General features: G+C 39.3%; 3 protein-coding genes across 4 annotated transcripts; 2 read left to right on the forward strand and 1 right to left on the reverse strand.

Annotated features, from left to right (window-relative positions):
• Positions 1–857: 857 nt before the first annotated feature.
• On the reverse strand, positions 858–21,147 carry LOC113726377 (uncharacterized). Of its 2 annotated transcripts, XM_072074722.1 has the most exons (17): positions 20,550–21,147; positions 14,311–19,234; positions 14,052–14,240; positions 12,980–13,094; positions 11,213–12,266; positions 9,335–9,782; positions 9,054–9,107; positions 6,107–8,948; positions 5,877–5,990; positions 4,340–4,470; positions 3,593–3,685; positions 3,205–3,474; positions 2,698–3,105; positions 2,489–2,609; positions 2,014–2,089; positions 1,785–1,931; positions 858–1,693 (listed from the first exon to the last, which is right to left on the reverse strand). In XM_072074722.1, exons 1-16 carry the CDS (start codon positions 20,819–20,821, stop codon positions 1,832–1,834), a joined length of 11,211 nt encoding a protein of 3,736 aa, XP_071930823.1. In that variant the 5' UTR covers positions 20,822–21,147; the 3' UTR covers positions 858–1,693; positions 1,785–1,831. The 2 variants fall into 2 exon arrangements, with proteins under 2 accessions (XP_071930823.1, XP_071930822.1); XM_072074721.1 differs by having other exon boundaries at positions 858–1,931.
• Positions 21,148–21,348: 201 nt separating this feature from the next.
• LOC140035113 (uncharacterized) lies at positions 21,349–24,382 on the forward strand. Its single transcript, XM_072074723.1, has one exon. It carries the CDS (start codon positions 21,530–21,532, stop codon positions 23,471–23,473), a length of 1,944 nt encoding a protein of 647 aa, XP_071930824.1. The 5' UTR covers positions 21,349–21,529; the 3' UTR covers positions 23,474–24,382.
• Positions 24,383–25,292: 910 nt separating this feature from the next.
• LOC140035851 (uncharacterized) lies at positions 25,293–26,385 on the forward strand. The gene has a single exon (XM_072077239.1). The coding sequence runs from the start codon at positions 25,329–25,331 to the stop codon at positions 26,229–26,231; it is 903 nt and encodes a 300-aa protein (XP_071933340.1). The 5' UTR covers positions 25,293–25,328; the 3' UTR covers positions 26,232–26,385.
• The last annotated feature ends 599 nt before the right edge of the window (positions 26,386–26,984 follow it).

The raw sequence follows: 26,984 nt of genomic DNA on the forward strand, positions 1-26,984 counted from the left end.
ACTATCCTGCCTTTCATAGATTTTAACTTCCTATATATAGAGGACACAAATGAGTGAGCATGCATACATAGGGCGGCAACCATGAAAGAATTAGATGGGTTTGCCAAGGATGGCGCACACAGTTGCTAGCCAGGTTTGGTGTTTGTATCTGTGTGCTTTTTTTTTCAGTTGATTGAATAGAACTATTGAACAAGTCTGTTACTGTTAAGACACCAAAATAGTAATAATGAAGAATCTAAAATTAGTCCACAGTCTCATTCTCATGGTTAGTTGTTGCTGTCTTTTACCGTGGGTTGTATCATTCATTCTCATGATGGTTTGGTTTAAACAAAAACCGCAGCTCAGCTGTATCCGGTATTCTATTTCTAAGATGATGCTGGGGTCTGGTCCAATGGACCATTTCCTATACAAATTTATCTGTTTGTATTCGTAAACATATTTTTCAATTACTATTTTATTTCAAATACATCACGTTAAAAAAATATCAACCCATGAAGTCTAACTTCTACTCCGTCTTATATCAATGACAACCCACGAAGACTTTTCCTAGGAATAGCCGTACTAGAAAGGTACGGAGAGAAATAAAATAAGTCAAATATAATTATTAGCGACGCACAAGAAGAATTTGAATGCGTTCTTAAGACCAATTTATTGGACCTTAAGGCCCAATTTAGAGGATAAGGACGATAGTTAAGTAATTACGAAATTTCTAGTTTAAATTTCAAACCCTCACTTTTTTTCCTTTTCCCTTGCAAGGTTTGAAGCCTGTACCGCTTCCTTATAAAGGTGAGATAAACTCGTATACTAATAAGACTGAGGAATTGAATCCCTTGTGTTGGAATTTGATGCACTGAAAATAAAGGAAGCAAGTCAGCAACATTCATCCTTTTCATTGTACTGTAAAATAGCAGGAAAAGTAGAGCTTAACCGAATATAGAATTTCTGCAATAGAGAAAAATGAATAAAAATGTCAGGATAAAGGCAAAGACGGCTAGAGATCCTCAAATATATTTAAAATGCGGACAGTAGTTAAAAATTCAATAGGTGCCATCACAAGTCAGGAGCGAAGGCGCAACTCTGTTGGTCATCAACCAGATGGTTCATGTGCTGATGCAGCATGTGTCACAGTGATATAAAGCATTTAGCTGGACCAACATCCTTAAAAGCATGGCAACAGAAACTCTAGTCCAATTTGCCAATCAGCTTAACTTCCCAAGTTCTAGCGCATTAAGTTGCTCTTTGATCGGATTCAGCTGTAAACATGAGTGCTGTCGAGGATAGCACCCCAGGGAGCCAGCATTGATTGAGAGTCTGCAAATCCTGATTGCCGCTTTTCCAAGGCACTGACCAACTAAGAAGCCCAAGCCTGTGTAACAGATGCAAGTACTCACATCTGAGCTGTAATACATTTATCAATTTAAACGGGGCAGGTGCCTGCTGCAATAACCTGCCACCAGCCCTTCACTGAGATCTTTTGTCATTTAAAACAATCCACGCACAGCCAGGAAACGTGCACTGAGGACGAGCTCAAGGGACTGGTGAGAAAGCAGATCTCTTTAGAACCTCATGCCAAAAATCCTTTGCACCTCAGTATCCCTCAGGCATATTCATGCGCAAACCATGGTGCCTTCCATCTTTTGCAACTCAAAATCGGGATTATGATTTGAAGAAACATGACGTGCCATGGCAATAGCTGCACCCAAGGCAGTGGATCACAGTTTCAGTTCTTGCATTGAGAAGTCGAAGAGCATCACAAATCCAGATACACATGGAACATCTCTTACCAAATTCTGAAGGAAGAGGTTCATAGAAAATCATCCTCTTCAAAAGCTCAAATCCATGGCGTCCAACCTTCATACATATTGCATAAATTGTCCACACTTGTTGCTTGTTTGAGCAGAAAATCAACTTGTTCAGCAATACTAATATCTCTGTGAATGGGGGCAAAAAACTCTTAATAGTTATAGATCCAATAATAAGATACCTGGAGAAAAAGCCATGGCACGCACATACCTGTTATTTGCAATATCCTGACCATCAAGTTTCATCTCTACTCGCCTTAGTATTGACATTGCATAAGCATTTTTGCCTACAAGCTCAAACGTTACAAACAGCATAAGAAGCATGCTATTTTCATTATCTAACAATCCAAAAAAAAAAAAAATGAAGATCCCCGTATCACAGTATTAGAGCAAGGGGAAAACCACAAGAAGCCAAAAAGCCATGCACCACGATTTTAAGTTTCCATAAGCTCTGCACCCTAATTTCTCAAATTAAAAAAATAAATACATTTGCAATATCAAAAAGCTGCTTAGTTCTGAAAAGGAACTGCAGATAATGCACAACAGGTGCTCTAGCAATTCAAACCATGTCAGATTGCATCGAAGTGAGGTAATTACCTCCAAAAATATAGAAACATTTTATAGTAGGTCTCTTACCACCACAAAAGACCCAGAACCTTAAATAGAGTTCTTATTAGTTATCTTACCCCTGGTAGCTCGAGTTCCAGCTTCTGTAGAAATAAATGAAGTGTCACGTGTTCCCCCCACCTTGTCTTCGTTTGACAAGGAAGCTTCATTTCTAAGCACCGACTTTCCTTGGGAACTTACCTGACTCAGAAAATGGTAGTATTATGAAGGTTGGCATGCATATAATTTTTAAGGCAAGCACTTTTAACCTTAAATCACAATTATATACCTGAATGCTTACTGAGCCTGATTGAGTAGGAGATGATTTCTCATGAGGAACAGCCTCATTTAAGCAAAATTGGTTTGAAAACTCTCTCGCCTCTCTGTTACTAGTATCATACAAAAGTGGTTCAGTCACATCTGAACCATTGGAGCTATCTGGAAGACTAACTTCAGCTAATGTAACACCAGGATCCAAGCTTCCGCTCAAGATAGTTTCAGGAGGAGATATCCAGCTTTTCTCTTGCAATGACAGCTCATTCAGACGAAGAAGATCATGATAATTTTCAGGATCAGATTTGGAGAAAATCTCACTCTCATCATTATGATATGCAGTGATATCACCGGCTAAACCTTGGCTAGACAAATTATTGTCCGGCGGCCTTTCCTCTTGGCTGTCCCCCAATCCTTCAAGAGCCTGAAAAAAAAAAGATAGTGAATTTGTCTGCTAGGAGCAGTTACTTTGGGGTTTGGAAACGAAATTGTATGGGCAATATACATATATATTTTAGATTACTTTGTGAAGATTTCCTGCATGAAGACTTGCAGTACGTGCTAGCCTGGTCAACATGGAATATAGCCCCCTCACAGAGGATGTGAGAGGTGGTACCAAAGGCTGAAATGCTTGACAAGCCTCCATGGTTCTTATGTAATAAGACTGGAATATAGCTTGACCATGAATTGGGGATATTTCCATCTGCGTTTCTTGCTCCTTGGCCATAGCATCAGTCATAGCAGCAACATCCTTAGACAACAGAGATTCAAGCGGCAGCAAAATAGCATTCACCTGTATAGAATGTGACTCATTTAGATATGAAGACAAATTTCACTGCAAAGAACCTTGAAATTATGACTTCAAACTGAACAAAGGAAACTGAATAAATTGAACAAAGGAACATGAAGACCTTAGAAAGATCTTCCATAAGAGAGAAGTGTAAGGCAGCAGCCTCCTTTCCCAAGCTGTGAACATCATGTAGACCTTCTGTTATTGCCAGGACCTATAGAAAATGGAGGAGTTGGCCAAAAATAAGTACTGAGCAATGTTTATGTTTAAGGCCTTAAAAAGGCGATGACCTTTGGACAACTTTCTGATACTTGTACCTCCCACAAAATAAGCTACTTGTTACATTCATTTAAGAGTAGGTTTAAATAACAATAAAGTTTAATTTAAGCACAAATTACTTTTATGAGTAGAAGTTATACAAACAAGGGATGATAAGGCTTATCATCACCACAGGGTAAATCAGTGCAGAGGAATATTCAAGAAGATAATGGGATTGAAGATGATTTTATTGGTAAGGCATTAATAAACGCATATTTCTCCAGAGTCAAGTCTAGGACATGAAGTTAAACAATTTCTCATTGAGACAGCACAGCCAAAAAGCACATATACGAGCTATCCAAAGTGGAAATTTGCAATGGTTTAAAGCAAAAGAAAGTATCACAATTAATTTAACTATCATTATAGCTATGCGGCAAGAGTTCAAGTACAGACATAATAAGGAGCAGTAAAGGTTCAGACTAAGTTCTAAAGCAAAAAGCACACACAAAAAGCCAATTTCCAAGATGCCTGAAGCATGGAACCAAATTCTGAAGCATTGAACCAAGTGATGAATGACTCAAACTTAGACCAACTGATGAATGCAACATACCTCCTCAAGCATAAAACCACATTCTGAAGTCAAAGTTGTATGGCCTTTGGTAATGCCCGCAAAAGCTGAGAGTGCTACACTGGCTTCATAAGCAGAATCCCGCATTGCAAGTAGTGTGCTCTGCAAATCACCTGCACAACAATAGGCAGATCTAAAGTTGTGTATATAGAGAGGACTTCATATTTATCTATACTCAAGTTTTAGCTCTATATTTTTTAATTTTTTAATTTCTTGCTATTTTGAATTACAAGAATGCATCTGCTCTCTGCTCTAAGATGGTTGTTTTCTGAGCATCTTGTAACTCGATGGAAGCAGTCAATCAGTAACTTAAAAGGACAAGCTTCACCTATCATGGATAATTACACTTCTCCAATGCCGACAAAGAACAAGATAAACCAAATAATTCTGTAAAGGGACATACTAAACATGCACATACCCATATTGTCACCAAAATTTCTGTTTCTCATTTTTTAGTGAGAGATAAATTAGCAAAAATAAACTAGTCCTTTTCATTTACCAATAAACCTTGCACATAGTCCTTAAGCTGGGCTGGGGATATATAGTTCCACATAAATTTTTGGAAGTCAAATTCAATTTCTCTCGTATGACTAACTTAACATGGGCTCGCAACACAGACATATATAGCCACCACAATCTTGTTGATGATTTAGTCAGTAAATCAATCAAGCAAAGTTTGGAGACTGGGAACTATCAGCATTTTCACTCATTAATGGCAATTTGTAAGTTTCAGAATGATTCAATTGATAACTTATCAAAGTAATTTAGAATCAATAATTATTGAAAGTTGTTGCCGCCAACAACTATGTGAAAATCCTTTTTACTTAATTTAAATGGCCTACTAGGTATATAATCATTTGGTAATTCATATTCTCCATATCCCTCTTTTTGGTCTCATTTCAAGGTGAAGCAGGTCGAAGTAAAAAGCTGTTTCTTTCATTTTCGTCAGTAATTTCCTGATCCAAACTCATCATAGACAAAATGGGAGTTAGAATTCAAGTTCTGGACAGGTCTCTTCAGCCTTTTTCTATTTTTTGGTATGCTATTTGACCGAATAAGAAATCTAAAAGGGGCAATTTTACTGGCTAAACTCTTGAAAGATGGTGTTCAGGCATCATGTGCGGTATTTAGAACCAGAGATCATATATGGGAAAACTATCCTGCAAATTAGTCAGAGGTAATTTAACTAGCAGATTTCATGGAATGTAAAGTTGGGTTTGGTGTTTGCTCGGATAGCCGGTGCTTACGCTCTTTCCCATCTTGAGATCCACATTCACTCAATGCCCATCCTTTCTAATATTTCTCTCCCATGTAATCTCAGACTAATCCTTGATCAATACGATCTTCCTTAAAAGTGAAAACCAATTTTTGAATGCAATTCCTTGTGGTAATAAAAAGTTCACACATTAAAATTTATCAACCTAAAACTATAAAAAAAAGTATCGTACAAAAGAGTTCACAAATTCATGGCAAATAAAGAAATAATGGATTAAGAGTTCACATCTGAAAACCAGATTACCTGACGCTGATTTCACTTTAACAGAGGCGATGCAAAGTTCATTACTTGCAGAAACTAAACCACTAGAAGCAGCTTCCATGTTGCTCTGAGCAAACTTCCATTCCTGTTCAGTACCTGAAAGAGGAAAGCTTTCCATACATTCATCAACAAAGAAAGAAGAGCATATAAAACCAACAATAAAAGCCAATTTTATCATTCATCCAATGAATAAAGTAAATGTTTGTCCTCACGTGTAAAGGAATGATAAGTAATGTCCAGTTTGGTCAAAACATTCAAGTAAGCTTGCTGCCAGGTCCTGCCATCAGAAACGGTCCTCAAAGGATAGAGCTCTTCTGAATTTCGAAATATCCCATCTCTTGATGCTTCAAACTCCAATATTAAAATGCAAATTTTCATTATCTCTGATGCCTTTTCTCTAGCTTCCCATAACAACTGCCTCCGTCTCATTAGATGATCATGGAATTCAGGTGGTATCCCTGAATTCCTAGTCAAACTATTTCCAGTTGCACTAGAACTTGGACCACCACAAGCCCAGACCATTGCTCTCTCAAGCTGCCCTTCAGCTGTGACAGAAGTTTGCTCACAAGCTTGCAAGCTCTCAAGTGATCTAGCTATTCTTGCAATGGATGATTGTAAACTTTCCACCAACTTAGGTCTGCTAATGTTTAAAATAACTGGAAGTAAGTTATCCTGACTTGCAAGAAACTTATGGGAGATAAGCCTGTTATGCTGCAAAGGGTTTTGGGTAATATCATGCATCCATTCCATTTGAACAATTTCAAGGCTGGCCTTAAGAAGAGCCTCTTTTAATTCATTAACCTGCCTTTCCATGATGGAGGCAGCCGATCTTGCTGCTCTGACAGTTTCATGAGCACGGCAGTACTTTTCAAGCATGACTTGGACTCTTTTTACTGCCCCAACATCTCTCACTGGATCAAATTGAAGGTCCCTTCCTGTCTCATTCATATGCTTCAAGGACTCACACTCCGTGTCTAATCTTACCAATAAGATAGGAGCAACACGTTCTCTTAAATAATGCTTAATATGTTCTTGAATTCGCGCTTCAATTTTCTGCCTGACTGCATTTACTAGTTGATCAAATCCCAAATTCTGATCAACAAATGAAGATACATCATGTGTGCAGGAATCAAGAAAAGAGTCGACAAGAGAGACCTTCCAAATAAAGAAGGCATGACTACTTAGAACGCCTGAAAACTTCCATACATAATCAGATATTGGTCCTGAATTGACCAAATCTTCAAGGTGAGAATTTCTACTTGAGCCAGATGCTGCTAATTTATCAAATGAAGCCAAAGCTTGATCAACTGATTCCAACTCAGAGAAGGGCTCCATTAGTGCAGCGAGAAGAGCTTTGCTTCTTGAAACATGCGGCTCTCTCTGCTGATCAGTTCTGATTTGAGATTGCAAAAGATGTTCAGATGTCATCAAAGCACTTAAAATATTTGCCTCTTTCTTTATAAGAGAACTAGTACGGAAGTCCTTCTGGTTCCATGTCTGATGAAGCTTATCCAGCTGTGCTCTGCAAGCTTCTTCTTGGGAGGCAAGCTCCTCAGCTTCTTCCCAAGACAAATGATCTCTGCCCTTGACGGCAGCTTCTTCAAGAGCCAACTGTTGCTCAGTGATGAGACCAACCTTAACAAAGTAATTCTGCTCAAGTTCAACCAACGAAACCCTCTCTTGTTCCACCTCTACAAGTTTCTCTAGAGATGTATCAATGGATCCCTTGATTTGTGAGAGTGATCCAAACACATCCATTACTTCTGAGTTGAATGAAACAACACTCCTTATTACATCAGGTAGAACAACTTCAATCATTTGGCTAGCAAACCGCTTGCAGGAAAGCAGGCTGGTCTGAAACATTGAAGCCCAGTTGTCTTGAGACAAGCAGTTAACACGGTCTCCATCTACATTACCTCTTGAATCCCCATCCATATGTTGATTGACTTCATTAAGAAACCCTGCTACAAGTAAGCATTTTTGTATTTGCTCTTCCAAGTAATTGAAAATATTTCCAAGATCAGACTCTGGTCTGTCATCTGAATTTCCCCAAATGGAACCATTCAAGTCATTAACTATTGCCTTCTTGACATCATTATACAAAGTAATGGCAGCATAATTTAAGATAGTCCGAACATTTTCCTTCTTCTCTTCAATATCTCCCAGAGATCTAGGATCCTCAGGAACATCAACATTTACTGTTCCCAAAGCAAATGCATCTGCTTTCTCCTCAGACCTGGAAGACCGCATATAGTTCATGAAAGTAGACAAGAGACAATCCTTAGCTTCTGATTCAGTCTCTGGACCAATGGAGTCCAGAAGTTCTGTGCGCTCTTTTTCCATTTTCTCTATTTCTACTGCATATTCTCCCACCTTAAAACAAAGTTCATCGTAGATACTCTGAGCAGAATTGAACCAATTCCCATGTAACTTTGCAATGAGCTCAGAAGCCTGTCTCCTAGAAACAGATAGAACATCAGAGGAGAGCGTACTCATTGAAAGCTGCAGAACTTGTGCCCAACCATGTACTGGGCTGGTAGTCAGATAATTCAATGGTAGGATCCGCTGCAGAGCCAGTGCATACGTTTGGAGTGTTGTAACTGCAGAAGAAAGTCCATGATCCAGCTCAGCCACTAATAGAGAAACTTCTCTATCTATCTCATAGCACTGAACTTGTGTGGGTTCAGGAACAATGGTCAATGGAACCCCAGCCTGAAGAACAGCAGATGTCAGAGATAAAGATTCTTCAGCACCAGTTAGCCTAATTGCTTCAATTTCTGGTATTGACCGACTTCTCAATGCATCAAGTATCCTTCCATGCTCCTCAATCCAACTTGTTGCCTCTTCAGCTTTCTCCATCACTGCAGCCTGCGCTTGGGCAAATTCCCGAGCCTGTATTTCCAATGCAGCATGGATCGTTTCGGAGTTGCAAGATGCTTCAGCAACAATAGACTTAGCTGATGTTTCATGGAGAGCAAGATTGGACCTCTCTTGGTCAACCCGATGAAATAAAGCAGAGACAATCTCATACTGATTTAAGATGCTTACAAATCTCTGGACATACATTGACAAAAGTTTCAAGGGTAAAAAAGACCAAGTAAGGGAAACTTAAAAGGAAAATAAGAGAGTGAGAGGGAGGGAGGGAGGGAGATTATATACCTCAAGGGAAGATTCAATAGCAGGTAAGACAGCTAGGAGAAGATCGTGATGCTCCTAACCAAAATCAAAAGAACAGTCATGCACATAAATATAAATACACGGTGAACCACTGCATCAATTCTTGTAAAAAGAGATAGCAACTGCACCTCAAAGAGCATGATATGAAGCAAAATTACTCCTGTAGTGTATTTAGAGATGCCATAGTTCTATTGGACAGAAAATTATGCAATACTCAAAGTTAGGCATGACACTGATAATAACAACTCTAAAAACATCAGTACCTGCAATGGAACCCGAATTTCTTGCATACGTGATGCAAACAAACTCAGGCTCACTGCAAGCTCCATGCCTTTTCTCTCCTCACCAACAATTGCTGCATCATCATGAAAATCTCCACGTGTCCATTCAACAAGTGGATCCCAAACAAAAACTTCAAGCAACATCAAGATGATATCCTTATTCTTCTTCAGAACACCAAGAACTGCTTCACAGCTTGCTCTAAAAGCCCCTTCAATCCCAGTTAAACCTAGAGCTGCTTCAATTGTCTGAGTCAAGCGAAATGGTACAATCTCAGGAATTTTTAGTCGCTGGCCTTTATCAAAACACACATTGTAATCAATGTGCAGGATTTCTCCAGTAGAAAAATCAATAGGAATATTATCCAAATGCCGGTCACCCAGTCCTAGAATGTGGCCAACAATGCTCATGGTGGCTACACTGCCAGAGAACCTACAAGGAAAGGAATTAAATAAATGAACAAAAGTTGATTGTCCACAATTATTTCACATGAAACAAAAATTTATCTAATTATCCACCAACTGCTGCGGATCAATCCATTTCCCATGGCAACTGTATAACTAGCAATTGAACATCATCTTCATGAAAGAACTCTTTTTACTAGAGAGGAGCATTGGGTAGTCAGATACTGTCAGCAAGCATCGTTCCAACAAAATTTAAGTCCTCAGTCAGCACTATTTCTCACACTTTGGACCCTTTCACCAAAAGCAAAACACCTTAGATGCGGTGATGCGGCATGAACACCGCATTAATTTAGTGATCTAAACTTGTGAGAATACAAGGAAGCAAACAGTATCTGAAGCAAATACCCTAGGAAGATGTTAAATCTCATATCCTGTACGCCATCTTGTACTTATTTAGCTAAATATGTCTTATACAACCATAATATTCATTGCAATAATCAGCAATAGTCGAGATAGAAGTGCTGCGAATGAATCACATAACTTCCTATGCCTGTTGAACACTTCAGGGTTCCCTTCTTATCATTTCTTCTACAGTATCTAACAGGCAAACCATATACCAGACATAAACCAAGTCAACCTTTTGGATGGATGATCTAGTGGACTTTAAAAAGCCAACAGTAATGAATAAGCACATTCCAGAATCAAAAGCATACAGTTAACACAATGTGTTGAAAAATCAACACAAAATAAAAGGTCAAAGATAAAGAAAAAGGCCAAGCAATTCAGCCAAAGAATCCATGCCCCTCTATCAAAAAAGAAACAGATAAAAAAAAAGGAAAACAAAAAAGGGCAACTAGAAGTTCAAAGCAAGTCATTGACAGATGCAGACATATTTGGTTAATCACAATTCAATCTACCACAACTTACATGTTTTGATCATTAGCACCACACAACTTACAGCGCAATCTTTTACTTAGGCATGGAGAAATTGGTTAACACTGTTCACAGATATAGAAATACATTTAATAACTCCTACATGCCATTCATTATCAAAACAATATGAACATAACAAAAATATCGGGTCTCTGGTTATTACGGCTTCAGGCCAAATGGCTGGTCCTCTGTCTCCTATGAGGATATTGCAAAGAAAATTGTTCAACTTATTTATCCACACACACAAGACATGACAACTTGCATTATTATATAGAAGCTATGGTGACATAGAACCAAGAGCTTCCAAAAACTAGTACACAACCAATGACTTCTAACAAATACAAGCTTTCTGAGCTTACCCACAAAAAAAAAAAAAGCCAAGTTTTCTAGGCCATTAGTGCATGAATATAGTAACATCACTAATAGATGTGAGATAAAATCTTCGAACTCAAATATAATTTTCAAGTTCAAATAAGTAAATATAGGTCATAAAAACACAAAATGATGGAAGATATAATGGGGCACCTCTTCAATTTTGAGCTAAAGGCTTTAAAGCCTTCGCTGGCACACCAAAGCTCCTGATGAAGAAGTTGCTTAGGAGCCTCCTCCATTAGATCCAAAAGAACTTTTCGCTTGACTTCATGGGGCCAGTCCCTTCTTGAAATTACCCGTCTTATGCCTTTCTCTTTAAGTGCGGGTATTATTTTGCCATAGAACATGTCAATTGGTCGGGGAACAGGTGGAGGTACGGCATCATTGGTATTACCAGCACCCAATGCTGAAAGTTGTCCCTGCTGGACGTGATTTTGCCATGATTTAAAGAGACTGTAAATGCTTGTTACATTATCCACCCACTGGATGAGGCCAGCTCGACCACTTATTGGTGTCACAGAATAGTAGCGAATCCCAAGAGATTGACCACGAGTCGCAGAATGTGAATGAAGAAAACCATTTACAACTTGCAATAGCTGCATAATTCGAGCATCAAGACGTAGGTCTTCTCGGCCTTTCAAGAGATAGGTGTACTTCTGACCATTAGAGCCCACAATACTTAGTTTTTTAGGTTTGGTCTTGGTTGGTAAAATATTTACTTGCATAGAGAAAGAGGCGACTGTGACAATCCCACTAACGCCAGTACTGAGGTTCCTTTCAGTATCAGATGCTATTATTTGCTTCTCAAGCCCAGGAATGGGAGCTTCAGATGAGGACAGCTGGGCCAGTTGTGGTGCAACATCTCCAAGAGATACTGATGACTTTCTTTGATAAGACAAGGAAGCAGCAATATTCTCAAATGGTCGCCACACATCACCAAGAGCTGCTGCAGATGCAGGAGGAGTCTTAAAATTTAAGATGGCTGATTTAAGTTGACCTCCATACTCTTCATGAAACCACATCTCATGAGGTGTTTCAGGTTTCCTAGAAGTAGAAGCTAATCGACGCTCCAAGACTACAGCAACTGGAGCCATCATGGCTGAGTATTTTGCAGAATTTATTTTGTTCTTCTCCCCATGACTTAGAGTCACATTCTCTGCAATTCGTGTAGCTTCCTCTTTCAGCAAACTTATGCGCCTCATCACATCTAGCAGAGTTTGCATTCACCTTGGTTAGCATGACAGGATGAAGGTAGAAGATTTACGAGGAAATTCATATGTATATAAATTATTTGCCTAAGAGGGAAGAGAGAGACAGCAAAAACAAACCGTGTACCTTCAGCCAGCAAGTTGCAAAGAAAATTTTGTGGATGTTAATGTTGTAGAGGGTTTACAAATACCTGGTCTAGTCCCAACCCAATTCTAGTTCTAGCAGTATAGCCCTTAAAGAATAAAAAACTGGAAGCACATTAAATATATTAACAGCACGCATTCCACTAGACAAATCACAACCAATCAACAAGGAGTCAGATATTTATCTGGTACAGCACAAGCTTCTGATATAGAACTTTAGCCAGACACAAACTGTGACATGTGCACCAGACTCAAAATGAAGAGGCAATGGAAAGTAACAATTAAAGAAGAATGCTACGAAGCCATGAGCATAATGACACTGCAGATCGAGTACAGGGAGTTTGGAAGGCTTATAACAAATGAGACAATCTTCAATTGAACACTCACGATTTTGGTCATACATTATGGGACATTGACACTAGAACAGTTGTTCACGTCCCCCACATTTGTAAGTTTAAAATTAAACCGAACCTCGTCTCACTGTTGATAGCAGATTATCAAGCACAGATGATTTCACCTAAAGGTAGTAAAACCCAAGAAAAAAAAAGGCTGGTCTGGTAAATATTACCTGCATGAAGATCCTGAAGCGTGCTTAGCCAAAGTTCCTCCCAAAAGACAGTAACATTTTCAAGTTCTTTAATGATCAGCTGGGCATCCTGAACTAGGCTTGGATAGAGCTTATACTGCATGTGATCAACACATAAGAATAAACTGCTAGTGTTGAACTTATAAACAGATAACAGTTTTTTTTTTTTTCGTTTTGCGGGTCAAGTAAATAATAAATCATTGTAAACAAACAGCTCTACAGTTTCTGCAACAGAGGACTATCTATCTTGTGGTAGTACTTCGGAAGAGTAATCCAACAAAGAAAATATAAAAGGGGGAAGAACCTAATAAGGTAGGTTTCCAAATGACCGGTCCAATTATACAAGCAATAAAAATTGCTCTATACTTCTGCCTTGAAGATCATCATTATTGTTTAGACCTATTTGGCATCACTGTAGTGAAAGACTCAAAATCCACGTATCTGATTGGGTCCAGAACCAGAACCAATTTCTCAGATCTGTGTATCTAGAACAGACTCCCATTTATCACAAACCTACTCTGAACTAAACTTTTGAGGAATAAGCAGCATTGCACTCAACACAACTTCTGTAATTCAGTTCTTTATTTCTTCTCTTTTTCTCATATCCTGAATATACCCAAGCAGATATAACAAATGTTTAATCACTAACTAAAAATATTCACAGAATATGCATCAAAGAGAAAACCAGACTCGCTGTTGAGCAAAATCGATGCAATGACAAGGGGAACATTCAGCTCTCTACTAAAAATAATCAGGGGATGGACACTAATTTCAGCAAAATCAGACGCCAAAAGACACAACTGACTGGAGTTTTAGAGGAAGAGTTGGTCTTTACAATTTTCCTTAACCAAAAATTCTCTATGCAGATAAAGCTCCAATTCCAGAGCTGTGCACCCAGTTTAAACTTCTTAACCAGACTATCCTAGCATAGAATAATGACAAAGCAATACGAGATGAACATCACCACTACTACTGTCCAAATATTTTTTAACAACTAAACGAAAGAAAGAGCAGGAAAGAGAACTCTTGTCAGAGAAGGAAAATTTTGCTTTACCAAACAAGCCAGTATCTTTTGAAGCTCCTCAGGAATTTCCTTCTCTTGGGTGTTTGCATCAACTAGAGCAGGGTACACAATAGACCAAGGAGATAGTTTTGACAGCTTGACCAGTAAAGTTTCTAGCTGTCTCCTAACTACTTGTTCTGGATGACAACTTAATCGTGCAAATAGTTGAGGTGTTATCTCCTTCAAAAAAAAATAATTATTAGAAAATCATCCACCAACATTGGTATGACATCCTAAAAGCGTAACTCACCTGCCATGGTAGCAAAGGAACAGTTGAAAGTGCAGGTTCAAGAGTATCTTCCAACTCAACGCCATAGTTGAGAAGAATATTTAAGACGTATAAAGTTGCCCTCATTGTGTAGCTCATGGACTTATGATTTGAGTGATGCAGGCCAGATAGTTGACAATCAGAGTACATGGAAGATGAATACGAAAGGTAATTGATGAAAGCTTGAGCTGCTTGACCAAAAAGGGATACCCTTCTTCTTCTCAAAGACCGCCAAAGATCAGTTATATCATCAATCAAGGATGTTACTGCTGGATCATCAAGGGCAATCTTTGCACTGGCTAAGGACTTCTGCAATTTAGATTTTAGCATAGCAGAAAGGGTTTCACCACTATGATCTTCAGCTCCAGGTGCTCCTGCTGTAGCTTCAAGAATATCTGTTATTTGCTCAGACAAAGATTTGACATTCTCCTTCTGCCAACATTCTGAGACAACAAAATTTTCCATATTCTCATTTAGAACTTCTAACGATCTTTTCTGTAGGAGCTCTGAGACAATGTCTTTCACTTTTAGCTGCTCTATCTCGGTTAAACTTAAGCTTTGATGATGGATTTCAGAATGAAAAGCAGATGAAACGGAAGAAGAATGAAGGAGAGCCTCATTATCTGCAGAAAGAAATGATCTTGCCTGAGCATAACACCAAGAGGCATATGAAATCCATGACTTCCCCATATTAAGGCAGAGTCGAGTAGATAGCTCCCTTGCAGCACCCACAAATTCCTCAGTAATAGCATCAATATTAGGTTTAGCACTCAGAGCATCATTTCTAAAGCTAGAAATCCCTCTGCCAAGATCAAACGTGTCAATATTAATAAAATCTTCTCTAAACTTCAGAACGACATCTTTCAACCTTGGATCTGAATAACTTTGTTCCAACCAATTTGACAGTTTTAAACATGCCTTTGCCTTTAAGACATTGTCAAAAGAATCAGAAGAAACAATTGAAGAAGAAACCATGCTAGGACGTACAAGTGACCACATATTGGAAAATGCATCGTCAAGCTTGCCTTCACTGTGCATCAACAGGATGTCCTCATACTGCAAACTGGAGATGATATAATCACGAAAGTCAGTGTCAGGGCAATTTGCTACATTCTCCTTAAGGTAGTTGCTTAGACGATTTGCCAACACCAAATTTCTTTGCTTGCGAGATAAGTTCAACAAGTTATTACATAGCTTGAGAGTCACAGGTGATGTTGGTTGAGTATTTTGGTAGACTCGGAGAACTTTTAGCCATAAACTGCAATCTTGATGAACTCGATTAATCGGGGACTGAACTGCTTGAATATATGATCCTAATAATGACTCTAAATGATTGTCTTGGCTGCCCCGCGTCTGGTACTTTTCCTCCAATGCCAGTATGCAGTATAAATGGTTGACATGTGGTGCAGCATCAGAGAGACCATCGAGGGGAAGAACAGATAGTGTTTCCTCCAGTATTGACTTGGCTTTCTGCAATTCGTGAGGTACCTTGTCCACTTTCCCCTCCTTCTGGAAAAGCATTGCCTGCAAAAGCATTTGCTCACTCCTTTGCAAGGCTAACTTGGGATCAAGTGTGAGTTCATTGCTACTTTTTGGTGTCAAATCAAGGCATGCCCATGATGCCTGAACATCGCCCTCATCAAAACGGGCTAATGCTTGGACGGAGTTTATTTCATTTCCTGCAGTAGTTAGAGCACCAGAGTAGCTCTTTCCTGCATGCTTTGATCGTAGTGCTTGCAGCTCCAACAACCAGGATTCCAAAGCTTTCCAATCAGAAACTGCAGTATAACTCTCAATAATACGAGCAATAGCAAACTGTACTCCTTCAGAACCCATAGAACTGAGTGAATCATCGGTCTGTAGCAGATGTATAAAATGTGCTGCAGCCTTCTCATGTTGGCCCTTTGCCTGATATACTAGTCCAGTTATCCATGAAAATTGTTCTAGAATCTCACTATCACTTACCCCTTGATTGTCCTCAGCAAACAATGGAAAGAATGCCATGCTTGCCCACTTTTGTAGACCAATTAATGCCTCTGATTCATGATTCTTACAGAGAGCTAATGCCATGTGCCGTACAACCCTCAAAATTTCTCCATCAAACCTACCCCTGATACTCTGGACAACTTCACTCACCTGGACTCTTGAATTGTCCGTGAAAGATGAAGCAACAAAATTCTTAAGCTCTCGTAAACGCAGTGTGCAGTATTGGATTGTAGCATCATGACACTGGAGTGCCAATCCAGCATTCATCATTGGTTCACATATGCGAGAAAACCACTCCTCACAGACTTTCTTATTTGCACGGAAGAACAAAGAGCTCTGCCTAGATGGACAGGGCAAAACTGTTGATCCTTCATATGCATTGTACACATTTTTCTTCAGAGCCTCAACAAAATCTAGCAACAGCCTCATTGGCAACAAATGAGCATAAGAAATGCTGGTGATGGTCAAATTTCCATCACTTTGGTGAGTATCAAGCTGTAGCAGATGAGAAATGTCCAGAAGCATTCGTTCCAATGCAGCAAAAGTTTGAGTGGGGCCACCAAGATTGGTCCGGAGTCTCGTAGAAATACAGCACCTTGCCGCTTCATTTATAGCCCACCAGGCACCTGCAAGAATATTGGTAGAGCAGACTCTTTCAAGAATATCCCTCTCCACTTTGACGTCCCTCCACAATCCATTTACATCAGCGTTTACCAATTCCTCTGACTGTATTAAAGGATGGTCTTTGGAGTTCCGGCAGGAACAGATTAACCGTTGAATCCAAGAAGACAAAGGCACTTTCCATCTCTGAGAAATGTAACTCAATATGGAAACAAGTTGCTGTGAGCGAAGTTGATGAGGTAGTTGCTTTATGGCAAAGACTTGCTTCCAGTACAAATTAGGCCTGTTTTTAACTCCACAAATAACACTGCTAGAAGAAGTAATCATTCTACAATCATACAGACCAAAAACATATATAGTAATAGGCAGAACATTGCAAAGCAACCTACCAAATGCATTTTTTATATCTTTTTCTGGGTCCCCAAGTTTCTCAAGGACAGTCTCAGCAATGTACAGGAAGTGAGAGGGATGGACAAGTTTTGCTTGCAGAAGCATGTCTAGAACCAATTTGACAAGAGATCTTACTCTTGGTTCTCTGTCTGATGCAGAATCCAAAATGGAGAACAGCAAATTCTGCATGACCTCTACATATCCCCAGACTTCACAAGGATAATGTGTTGCCTCCACATTCTCATATGCACAGATTACATTTTTACAGAATTTAGTTATCCATTCTAAGGCTTCTATTTTAACAGCTAAAGGAGCAGCAGTGTCAAGAGCTTTAACAAGGAGATTGGAGTAATTTCTCAAATACTCCAAAACTAGTATTGGATGTTGATTTTTAATATTATCCTCCTTCATTGGCTTTGAAAGTGCAGGTTCTCTTGTAGAGCAACTAGTCAGAAACTCAACGTCACTCAGTCTTTGCAATGTCTGCAATACTGCTAGTTGCAGTTCTACATAGGCTTCAATAGGTAAGCTAAAAGGATCTAATTTCTCCACCAAAAAGGATAATAATCTCTTTGACCTATTAAGATACAACGTGTCAACTTCTGTAACATTCATATAGCGACTTCCACCTGGAGAAACACACGTTAACAAGACTTTCAAATCAAAATGGATTAAAGCAAACAATTCTGATCGTGAATAAGATTTTTGAGCTGTAATTCCATCTCCAATGCACCCCTCACCGCATGTCTCTTTGAGCACAATAGTCTTCAACAAATCCAGCTCCTCAATCAAGGAATTGATTGTCCTTTCAACAACTTCTTCATTAACATGCTGCAGTAAGAAGATATAGGTAGCAGCAGCACTTCCAGTTACTAACTGATTTGGATGCAGACGCAATTGAGATATAGGGGCATCAAATCCTATTATCTTTTCAGCAGATGATGGGAGAAGCCCATGCTTTTGAAGCGACAGCAACTGTAAATTAGTTTTAAGAACCCCATGAACCTGAAAGGAAGTAATATTTACAGTCCTTGTGAGTTGGACTGTATTCCGCATGTCCAAGCTCTGAAACAAAATATCAACCGCAATAGGGAAAAATGTTGAAAACCTATCGCCTAAAATTTCTGCTAACAAAGTCAAGCACTTCCAAGAATCCTGAATCCATTTTGACCAACCATATTTCCTTCCAATCTGTGATAAACATCCTAATAAAAGAGGAACCATTTTGCAAAGAGGTTCAGTAATCTGTCCCAGCATATTCATTTCCAGCAAACCAGATGCTACAGACTTCAAAACTGTAGAAAAGCAAGATAGTAAAGCAAGTAATCTTTGAAATTGCTGTGGAGTACCAGGACTTCCATCCTGAAGTAACACATCCATGTCTCCTAGAAACTTTGATAGCAATCCCAAGGAGAACTGCATGTTATTTACCCAGTGTTTCTGAAATTGCAAGAAACTGTCCATAATCACACTCCGATCTGATTCTGCCAGGTCAGGCACCATTGCCCACCCAAGGAGCAGATCAACAATGTCAACAAAGTGAGGCTGGAAACATCTAGAAAAGTTTAAAGAAATTATAGTTAAAACAGCAAGAAGTCTGTGCAGTAAAATCAGGGAGGTTCTCTCATCTTCGAGAAGTTCCTGGCATGCTTTGAGAACAGGCAAGGCATATCTTTCGACTGCCCCAACATCTCCAACACTAAGAAATTCTTGTAGAGCTTCCAAAGCCAGCTCCGCTGTCGCATTTCCTATATTGATAAGCAGTGGCAATGCCCAACCCATGAACCGGTCAACCAAGCCATTGAGTATAACATGATTCTGCCTTCCATTTGATGCTAGAGGGACTGAACACAGCACAGAGCACAAAGCCCCATATGCTGTGGCTGCTGACTGCCGTACCAAATATGATCTAAGCAACACAGTGAAAGCAAAAGATAAATCGACAGAAATGAAGTATATTATCCTGACCATTAACTGGTCAATATCCACTCAAAATTTAAAGACCCTTTATTAAAATGAATACAAGTTATTACATCCTATTAAAGTGCAAGGTATGTGATGCACTTGGCCCATCAACAGAACCAACTGGAATGTAGGTTGTATAACAAATTGCTATTCTTGTGCCATCCAAGAACAGATGTTTGATAGTTTGAGATGGAATAAACTTCAATTTTTTTTTTAATGAATTGCCTAAGCTATTGAAACATAACAAGACAAGTCACATGAATACACTCTGATGCCAAATCTGCAGCTAATTTTTAATGGAAAGTTTCAAATCCTTAGTCACATATATTTTCAACCACTGTTGACATGAACATGGATTAACAAACTTATTTCGGTGGCCCAGTGGATCTTTTATCTTTCCTCTCAAATACCTATCCTTTACAAGAAACTTGTAATTGTGCAGATTCTAGTTGCTGAATTTAATTTCAAGCATATCTCTCATGATTTTAAACCACTCCTTGAAGCAAATCAGAATTAGTTTGATAATAAATGCAACTACGGTGGAGATCAATGACTACATGCTAGACTTAACTAGCTTGGAAATAACTTAAGCCCTTTAATTTTGGTAGAAACTTTCCGGCTAAGAAACAATATCTCGGAATATATAGTTTGTAGATCAAGTATATTCTCGTCTATGATTCAACAGAAAATGCTGACACTTGAATCCAATCCAAAGGAGTCAAAAAGTGCTGAGCCTGCTTGTCAATTGTTGACTTTTTCGATTGTATGTGATTAAGAAAAACCCTCTTTAACCAGCATGAAAGCCAAAAGAAAAAAGTAAATAGAAGCAGATAAGTTGTGAGGTCCTAACCTCTCCTTCCCCGTGAAAATTGGAAAACTACATTAAAATTTGGAAATGAGATTATCAAAAAGTATCTCATAAACCACAAGAGAAATATTAAAAAGTTCACCCTTAAATGACATGGATGTGATCCTTTTCCTTTTGATTGTTTTCCTATCAGTATCTGTGTTTTATTCCTTTTTCTTATCTACAATTAAGTAAAACACTCCAAGATATGTTAGAAGTACATATAATCCACATGATACACCGCACGAACTCTTGTTTATGTGTACGTATTTATATTACAGCTATTGATGTAGTAAAAAAGCAGGCAAGCAATACTGAGTAAAATCTAGAAACAATGTTGAGCTGATTCCCAACCATTAGCAGTAAGGAAAAACTAAATTACGTGACATAGAGGAGGAATGAGAGCAGTTACTTGTCGGTGAGGAGTTGAGAGAAGCCTTGGGCGAGGAAAGAGGCGGAGTGAGTAACAAGAATGGAGTTGGGAGGGTAGAGAATGGCGCGGTGGAGTGAAGTTATGGCGGCGACGCGCGAAGGCTCCTCTTCCTCCGAAATTGACGAAGTGGCGGCGGCGTTAGCTGAAGAAGACGGCGTGGTTGAAGAAGTGGAAGGATCGTTGTCCTTGGGAAGAGCCGCCGAGAGAAGTGCGACGAGCTGTTGTTGGTGGTGGTGGAGTCCTTGCATCATCTCCTCCCGTGAGTATCAGCAGCTGCAGTGTTCCACAGATTCGCATCTCCTCTGGTGGTTCAGTGATTGTTTCAGTTGTCTAACGTCGCCGTTTGCCGTTTGGCTGTTGCAAGGTAGTTTCACATGCATCAGTAGCAGTACCATGCTTGTCTCCGACGAGGCAGCGGAAGAGACAGACACATTAATAGTAAGTGCTTCGAGATTTCTCCCTGGAGTTTTGTTTTTCGTTTTCTTTCCTTTACTTTATCGGGGGATGATGGGAACAAAATTAATTCAACAAATCAACCCGCTTTCTCCCTCTGCACTCTGCAACCCCCCCCCTCCCCCCCCCCCCCTTTTTCCTTTATTTATCATGAGATAATGTAAAGAAATTCAAGGCAATTTGATCCGTTTGAATTAGCTTGGCTGTTTTTAGGATATTTTTAAAAAAATTTTCAAGTGTATCACAATCTTGAAAATTTTTTTTCCATGGATCCAAAGTGAAGCACAATCTTTCAACTTGCAAAAAATTCAAAGCAAGATTGGAAAAGGTAGTATTTAGTAATAAGTTAGAGCCTATCCTATAGTTTAGTGAAAACTAAGGGGTTCATTTGAAATTACCACTTTCCTTTAGCTCCACCAATGCACGGTCAAATCTCAGAACCAACAGTTTAATCCGTCTCCTCCTCCTCCTCCTTGCACTACCAAATTGTAATCGACCATTCGACCATGAAAAAGCTACGCCAAGCTCAGTGTCTCCTCAGGCTACAGCACCCGAACCTCATTCAGCTCTCCAAAATAGCTGCAGCTCATCGGCACAATTCCACGCTTTCTCTTTCCAAATTGGGAAAACCCACACTGTCCGCCTCTCCAGCAGCCCCGTCATCTATCACCTCTCAAACTCTTCAAGATTACGCGAAATCTTCTCAGTGGCATTTGATCAAACAGGTATCTTCATCTTTGACGCCTAAGTTAATCTCATGCACCTTTCTCAGTCTCCGCTCGTCCCCTGACCTCATTCTCAACTTCATAAAATATCTTAGTCCCCAGTGCCTCAACTTGGAATGCTATTGTCTTGCTATTTCAATTCTCTCTCGAAGGCCATCTCCAAAACAAGCCACAGAGCTTATCAAGACAGTTATCTGTTCTCGGATCGCGCGTATTAGTGACATTTTTTATGGATTGGTGGGTGCTAGAGAGAGATTAAAGATATCGAGTTCGATTTTGCTGGATTTGTTGATCAGGGCGTTGTGCGAGTTGAAAAAGGGTGATGAGGCATTTGAGTGCTTTAAAATGATGCAGGGGATGAATGTCTTGCCAAAGATTGAGACTTGTAATGATATCTTGAGTTTGTTCCTTAAGTTGAATAGGACGCAAATGGCCTGGATTGTGTATGCTGAGATGTTTCGAATGAGGATTAATTCTGGTTTGCGCACGTTTAATATTATGGTCAATTTGTTATGCAAAGAAGGGAAGTTGAAGAGGGCTAAAGAATTTATTAGGCAAATGGAGGGTTTTGGGTTCAAGCCGAACGTGGTAACATATAATACCGTAATTCATGGATACTGCTTGAAAGGGGATCTAGAAGAGGCTAATAAAGTTCTTGAGTCGATGATATCAAAAGGGCTTGAGCCGGATACATATACATATGGATCACTGATCAGTGGCATGTGTAAGGAGCGTAGGGTGGACGAGGCGTCTGCACATTTTGTGAAGATGATGGAAGCTGGGTTGGCGCCCACAGCTGTGACATATAACACTTTGATTGATGGATATTGTAATAAAGGGGACTTGAAAAGGGCTTTCTCTTATAAAGATGAGATGATCAAGAAAGGAGTAATGCCTACTGTATCTACTTATAATTTGCTAATTCATGCTCTGCTTCTTGAAGGTACAATTGGTGAAGCTGATAATTTGTTAAAAGAGATGCAAGAAAAAGGGATGCTTCCAGATGCCATTACATATAATATACTGATCAATGGGCATTGCAGAGCTGGAAATGCCAAAAAAGCCTTTAGTCTTCATGATGAAATGTTTAGTAAAGGGATTCAACCTTCCCGAGTTACATACACTTCACTGATTCATGTCTTGGGCAAGAGGAACAGAATGAAGGAGGCAGATGACTTGTATGCAAATATATTACGAAGAGGTGTATTACCAGATCTTATAGTGTTTAATGTGTTAATTGATGGTCACTGTGCAAATGGAAACATGGAGCGTGCTTTTCTGCTTCTGGAGGAGATGGATAAGATGAAGGTCACCCCTGATGAAGTGACCTATAATACACTTATTCGAGGGTATTGCAGAGAGGGTAAAGTGGAAGAAGCACGTGAACTTTTTGCTAGGATGAAGGGACAGGGAATTGAACCTGATCATATCACCTATAACACACTGATTAGTGGGTATAGTGGGAGAGGTGACGTGAAAGATGCCTTCAGAGTGCGGGATGAAATGTTTAGTTTAGGGTTCAATCCTACACTTCTCACTTACAATGCTCTTATACAAGGATTATGCAAAAAAGGCAAAGGAGATCTTGCTGAACAACTCCTTAAGGAAATGGTGAGTCAAGGTATTACTCCTGATGACAGCACTTATATTTCTTTGATAGAAGGTATTGGGAATGCAGGTAGCTTTAAGGGTAAAAGTATCCAGGATGAGGTATCTTGTGCATAGACATGTGTAATACTTGGAAAGCCATGCATGGATAGATATTTTGACAGTATCAGGCATGAGCTCTTGCTGGAGTGTAAATTCTTGTGTTGCTTACTTCTTGATAGCTTTATTTTGGGATTCGATATATTATACTCCTGCATGAAAAGTAAAGACACTGTCATGAGGGTGGATAGAGTAAAAACACTGGCACCTTCAGAATTTTGTCACAGTACATGTGTCTACAGGCTTAAGAGGCTGTTCTGTTGAGGATGTAGAAGCTGATTCTCTATTTCTAGTAATGCTTCAAGGCATGCAGTGAAAAATGTCATTGTGCTTGCTAATGTACCTATCTGAGCTTGTGAAGCAGACTACCTGCTACATTGATGTTCTTTGAGGAAATCTCATTGCTGCGAGATATCCTTTATCAACCTTTTTCAAAAATGATGTTTCCAGGGCACTGAAAATAGGATGAGAATCATTTGAAGGGGGTTTTCCATCATCAAGGTAGTAATGTATACTTTATTGATCAAAGGCTTTGCTAAAGTGGATCTGAATATGAGGATTTGGTGCTACATTTTGCTTCGGGTGAGAGACTCTTGCATGCAGAAACCTTTTTGTTTGGAGTAAGAGTCGTGCGACTGAAGAGCTACTTTTGAATTAGAAGTTCAACCTGTAGATTTGGAAGGTTTAATGAAGTCGAATACTTCTGCCAGCCTCAACATGATTTAGGTCTGATCATGTAGATAAATTTTTTTCTTTTATTCTTTTTTTTTATCAATCTTTTGCTCAGCGATGCACTCCCTTTGTAAGTCATTTATGTGCTGTAATACTTTCGGGGAGACATCAATTTTGTAGTTAAAATTCGTGTTGAACAAGAAGAAACTATTGGTACTTAATTGATGAACAAGTATTGATGTTGATTTGAGGGAATTTTGTAATGTCCATCTCCCTGAACAGTTTCTGTTTCTTCTTATCCCGTTAATACATCTGCTTGCTATGGTCTGGCTCTTTTTATTTGTGAAATGAAATTAATGGAATGTTTTGTTTAATAACATCTCTTTTATGATGCATAGCGTTCTTTTCGTTATTTATTTCATAGTTCACCCATGCAGATAATGCATGATACAGACTCGTCCTGTTTTTGCTGTAAGAAACCCCGCTTAGTTTATTCACATCACCATCTGTGCAACTTTGTTGGAAGAAATTGCGCTACTGCTTCAGCTATCTCAATCTTCCAGTCCATTTGAAATTGGACTGGACAAGGAACACAAGTATTTTTCATAAACCATTACTCGGTCTTAGGTAATGTTCCGTCAGGATCTTGAAACGAACTTGTTATCGCCAGTAAAGATATTATTATGTCTTTAAACAAGTGATAACGCCTCATGTGCTACTTTTAAGAATTGAAACATATCAGAGTCCACTACTTGATGGTGGGGTCAAAGGTCTGTATCCCTTGTTATCAGTTCACTGGCTTCGAATTCCTGAAAGATGGTTATGTATTTATGGTCAATTGACAATTGAATATGGTAATCCACTAGCTCTTGTCAACTGCCTCTATGCCTTATTCTTTAGTGTGTTACTGCATTAAATCGCCATTCAAACAAACATGAGTCCTAACACGTAAGGCTATGAGATTATATGTCATAACCTTTCCATTTCAACTGTAGACACAATTTTTCTTTGAAGAATAGTGGAAGGGTCACATTTGGATGGTTTGTCATCATTTTAGTGGAATTGTTTGTGGAAACACATGCACCATGCACCAAATTTTGTTTACAAAACCTATCATGCATTTCTGAGACGAAATTCCGCTAAGTACTTCCAAGTATTTAAGCCTTGCAGCAGACCCAATTCTCCAATATCAGAAACTTCAATGGGAAAACTTGTGGAACACCTAGTATCTGGCTTCACCCTTGCCAGCCTTGGTTTCTGGCATGCCTTCAACACAGTCAGAGCCTACCATGCAAATGACTCTTCTAAATTTACAGCAAGGTTTTGGTACCCATTTAGGAGTCCAATTTGCAAACTTAAAAATCTGGAGCTCACACTTGTCATGTCTTTCTCTATCTCGGCAATTTTCATGCAAATCTTAGACTTTCCTTCTCTACACCTTTCTTCCAAACTTGAGAATTTTGAGCATGCAACTATGTTCCTTCACCTTGCCATTTTTTCTGGTTTCAATCTTCTTGCAGAGCTAAGTCATTTGTCTGAGACCCTATCTGGCGTCTCCGGCATACTTGCAGCCTCTGTTTTTGCTCAAGAGCTTTTCTTGCTCCATTACCACTCAACTGATCACATTGGACTTGAGGGTCATTACCATGGGCTTTTGCAGCTCATAGTATTGGCCTCACTGTTCGCTGCATTGGTTGTAACTTCTTGTCCTTCTAGTTTCCCTGCAGCACTAGCTCTTTCGGTTTCAGTCATATTACAAGGATGCTGGTTCATCGTTATGGGATTCATGTTGTGGGTTCCTAAGTTCATTCCACAAGGATGTGTGGCGCAGTTAAGTGATGCCAGCAGCAGCATCATGCAAGGAGCGGTCGTCTGTGAGACTCAAGAAGCTAGTTTCAGGGCAAGAGCACTGGCTAACTTGCAGCTCAGTTGGATGCTTTCTGCAGTTTTGATCTTTGTCACAGGGATTTTGCTTGGATTTTCCAGAGCTTTTGCACCTAGAGGACCATCAACTGACTATAAGCAATTACAAACTAGAGCCACGGATATACCCTTAGCAATTACGGGATTCAAGCAAACTTGGCCACGAGAAGTGAGAACTTAACTGACTACTCAAGTCTGGCAAATTAGTTGCCAATTAAAGGGCCTACGATGAACTTGGAGTCCATGTAGTGTTTGGATTCCGAGGAATGATGTACATAAGAATATGTGATTTTGGAGCGTTAACCTATCCTTTGCCCTCGATGTATTCCTGTCAAGACTGGTTTCAGTATGCTGATGGATTGAAAACTTCGTGCAAACTTAGACTAATAATCGATATACTTTCAAGAGAAGTGCCTTAGACAGCCACCCTTGGTCAAAGTTCGTTAGGTTTTCGTCCCTGGATGAAAATAGTTTGTGGATTGTATCCATGGTTCGCCGTGGCGGGTTGCGGTCTCGTCGCGATCTCTCGGTTGTTTCACATTCGTCGCGGCATATCGATTGAATATCGGGTGATATAAATATTATAATACATAAAAATTTCCAAAATTTTTGAAAAAAATACTAAAATTAGAAAATATAAAAAAAAAACATAATTTTAAAAAATATCCGAGTCGATTTCAAGTTAACTTGAATATATCGACTGATATCATGCATCACGAATTCGAATCGGCCAATATCGATCGAGTCAGAGCGAATCGTTACGAATATGATAATATTATGGGGATCTGAATTGTACCAGTCCCCTCCATTCCGATTACAACTCGTCGATACGTATCGATATCGGCTGATATTGCGAACCATGACTGTATCAAGAAGAAAGATTATGATCGTCAAAACACGGAAAGGACAAATAAAAAAAAAGTTAAAATAACAA

The sequence above is a fragment of the Coffea arabica genome, chromosome 2c, assembly GCF_036785885.1.
Source record: "Coffea arabica cultivar ET-39 chromosome 2c, Coffea Arabica ET-39 HiFi, whole genome shotgun sequence".
Taxonomy (NCBI): domain Eukaryota; kingdom Viridiplantae; phylum Streptophyta; class Magnoliopsida; order Gentianales; family Rubiaceae; genus Coffea; species Coffea arabica.

What these genes read in the sequence shown, in the direction of transcription:
- LOC113726377 (XM_072074722.1), bottom strand. Translation starts at nt 20,821, where the DNA reads ATGATGCAAGGACTCCACCACCACCAACAACAGCTCGTCGCACTTCTC. An exon ending in AAAAGATACTGGCTTGTTTG is followed by an intron (nt 13,095 to 14,051) that starts GTAAAGCAAAAT and finishes GATCACATGCAG; the next exon opens with TATAAGCTCTATCCAAGCCT. An exon ending in CTATTGAATCTTCCCTTGAG is followed by an intron (nt 8,949 to 9,053) that starts GTATATAATCTC and finishes ATGTATGTCCAG; the next exon opens with AGATTTGTAAGCATCTTAAA.
- LOC140035113 (XM_072074723.1), top strand. Translation starts at nt 21,530, where the DNA reads ATGAAAAAGCTACGCCAAGCTCAGTGTCTCCTCAGGCTACAGCACCCG.
- LOC140035851 (XM_072077239.1), top strand. Translation starts at nt 25,329, where the DNA reads ATGGGAAAACTTGTGGAACACCTAGTATCTGGCTTCACCCTTGCCAGC.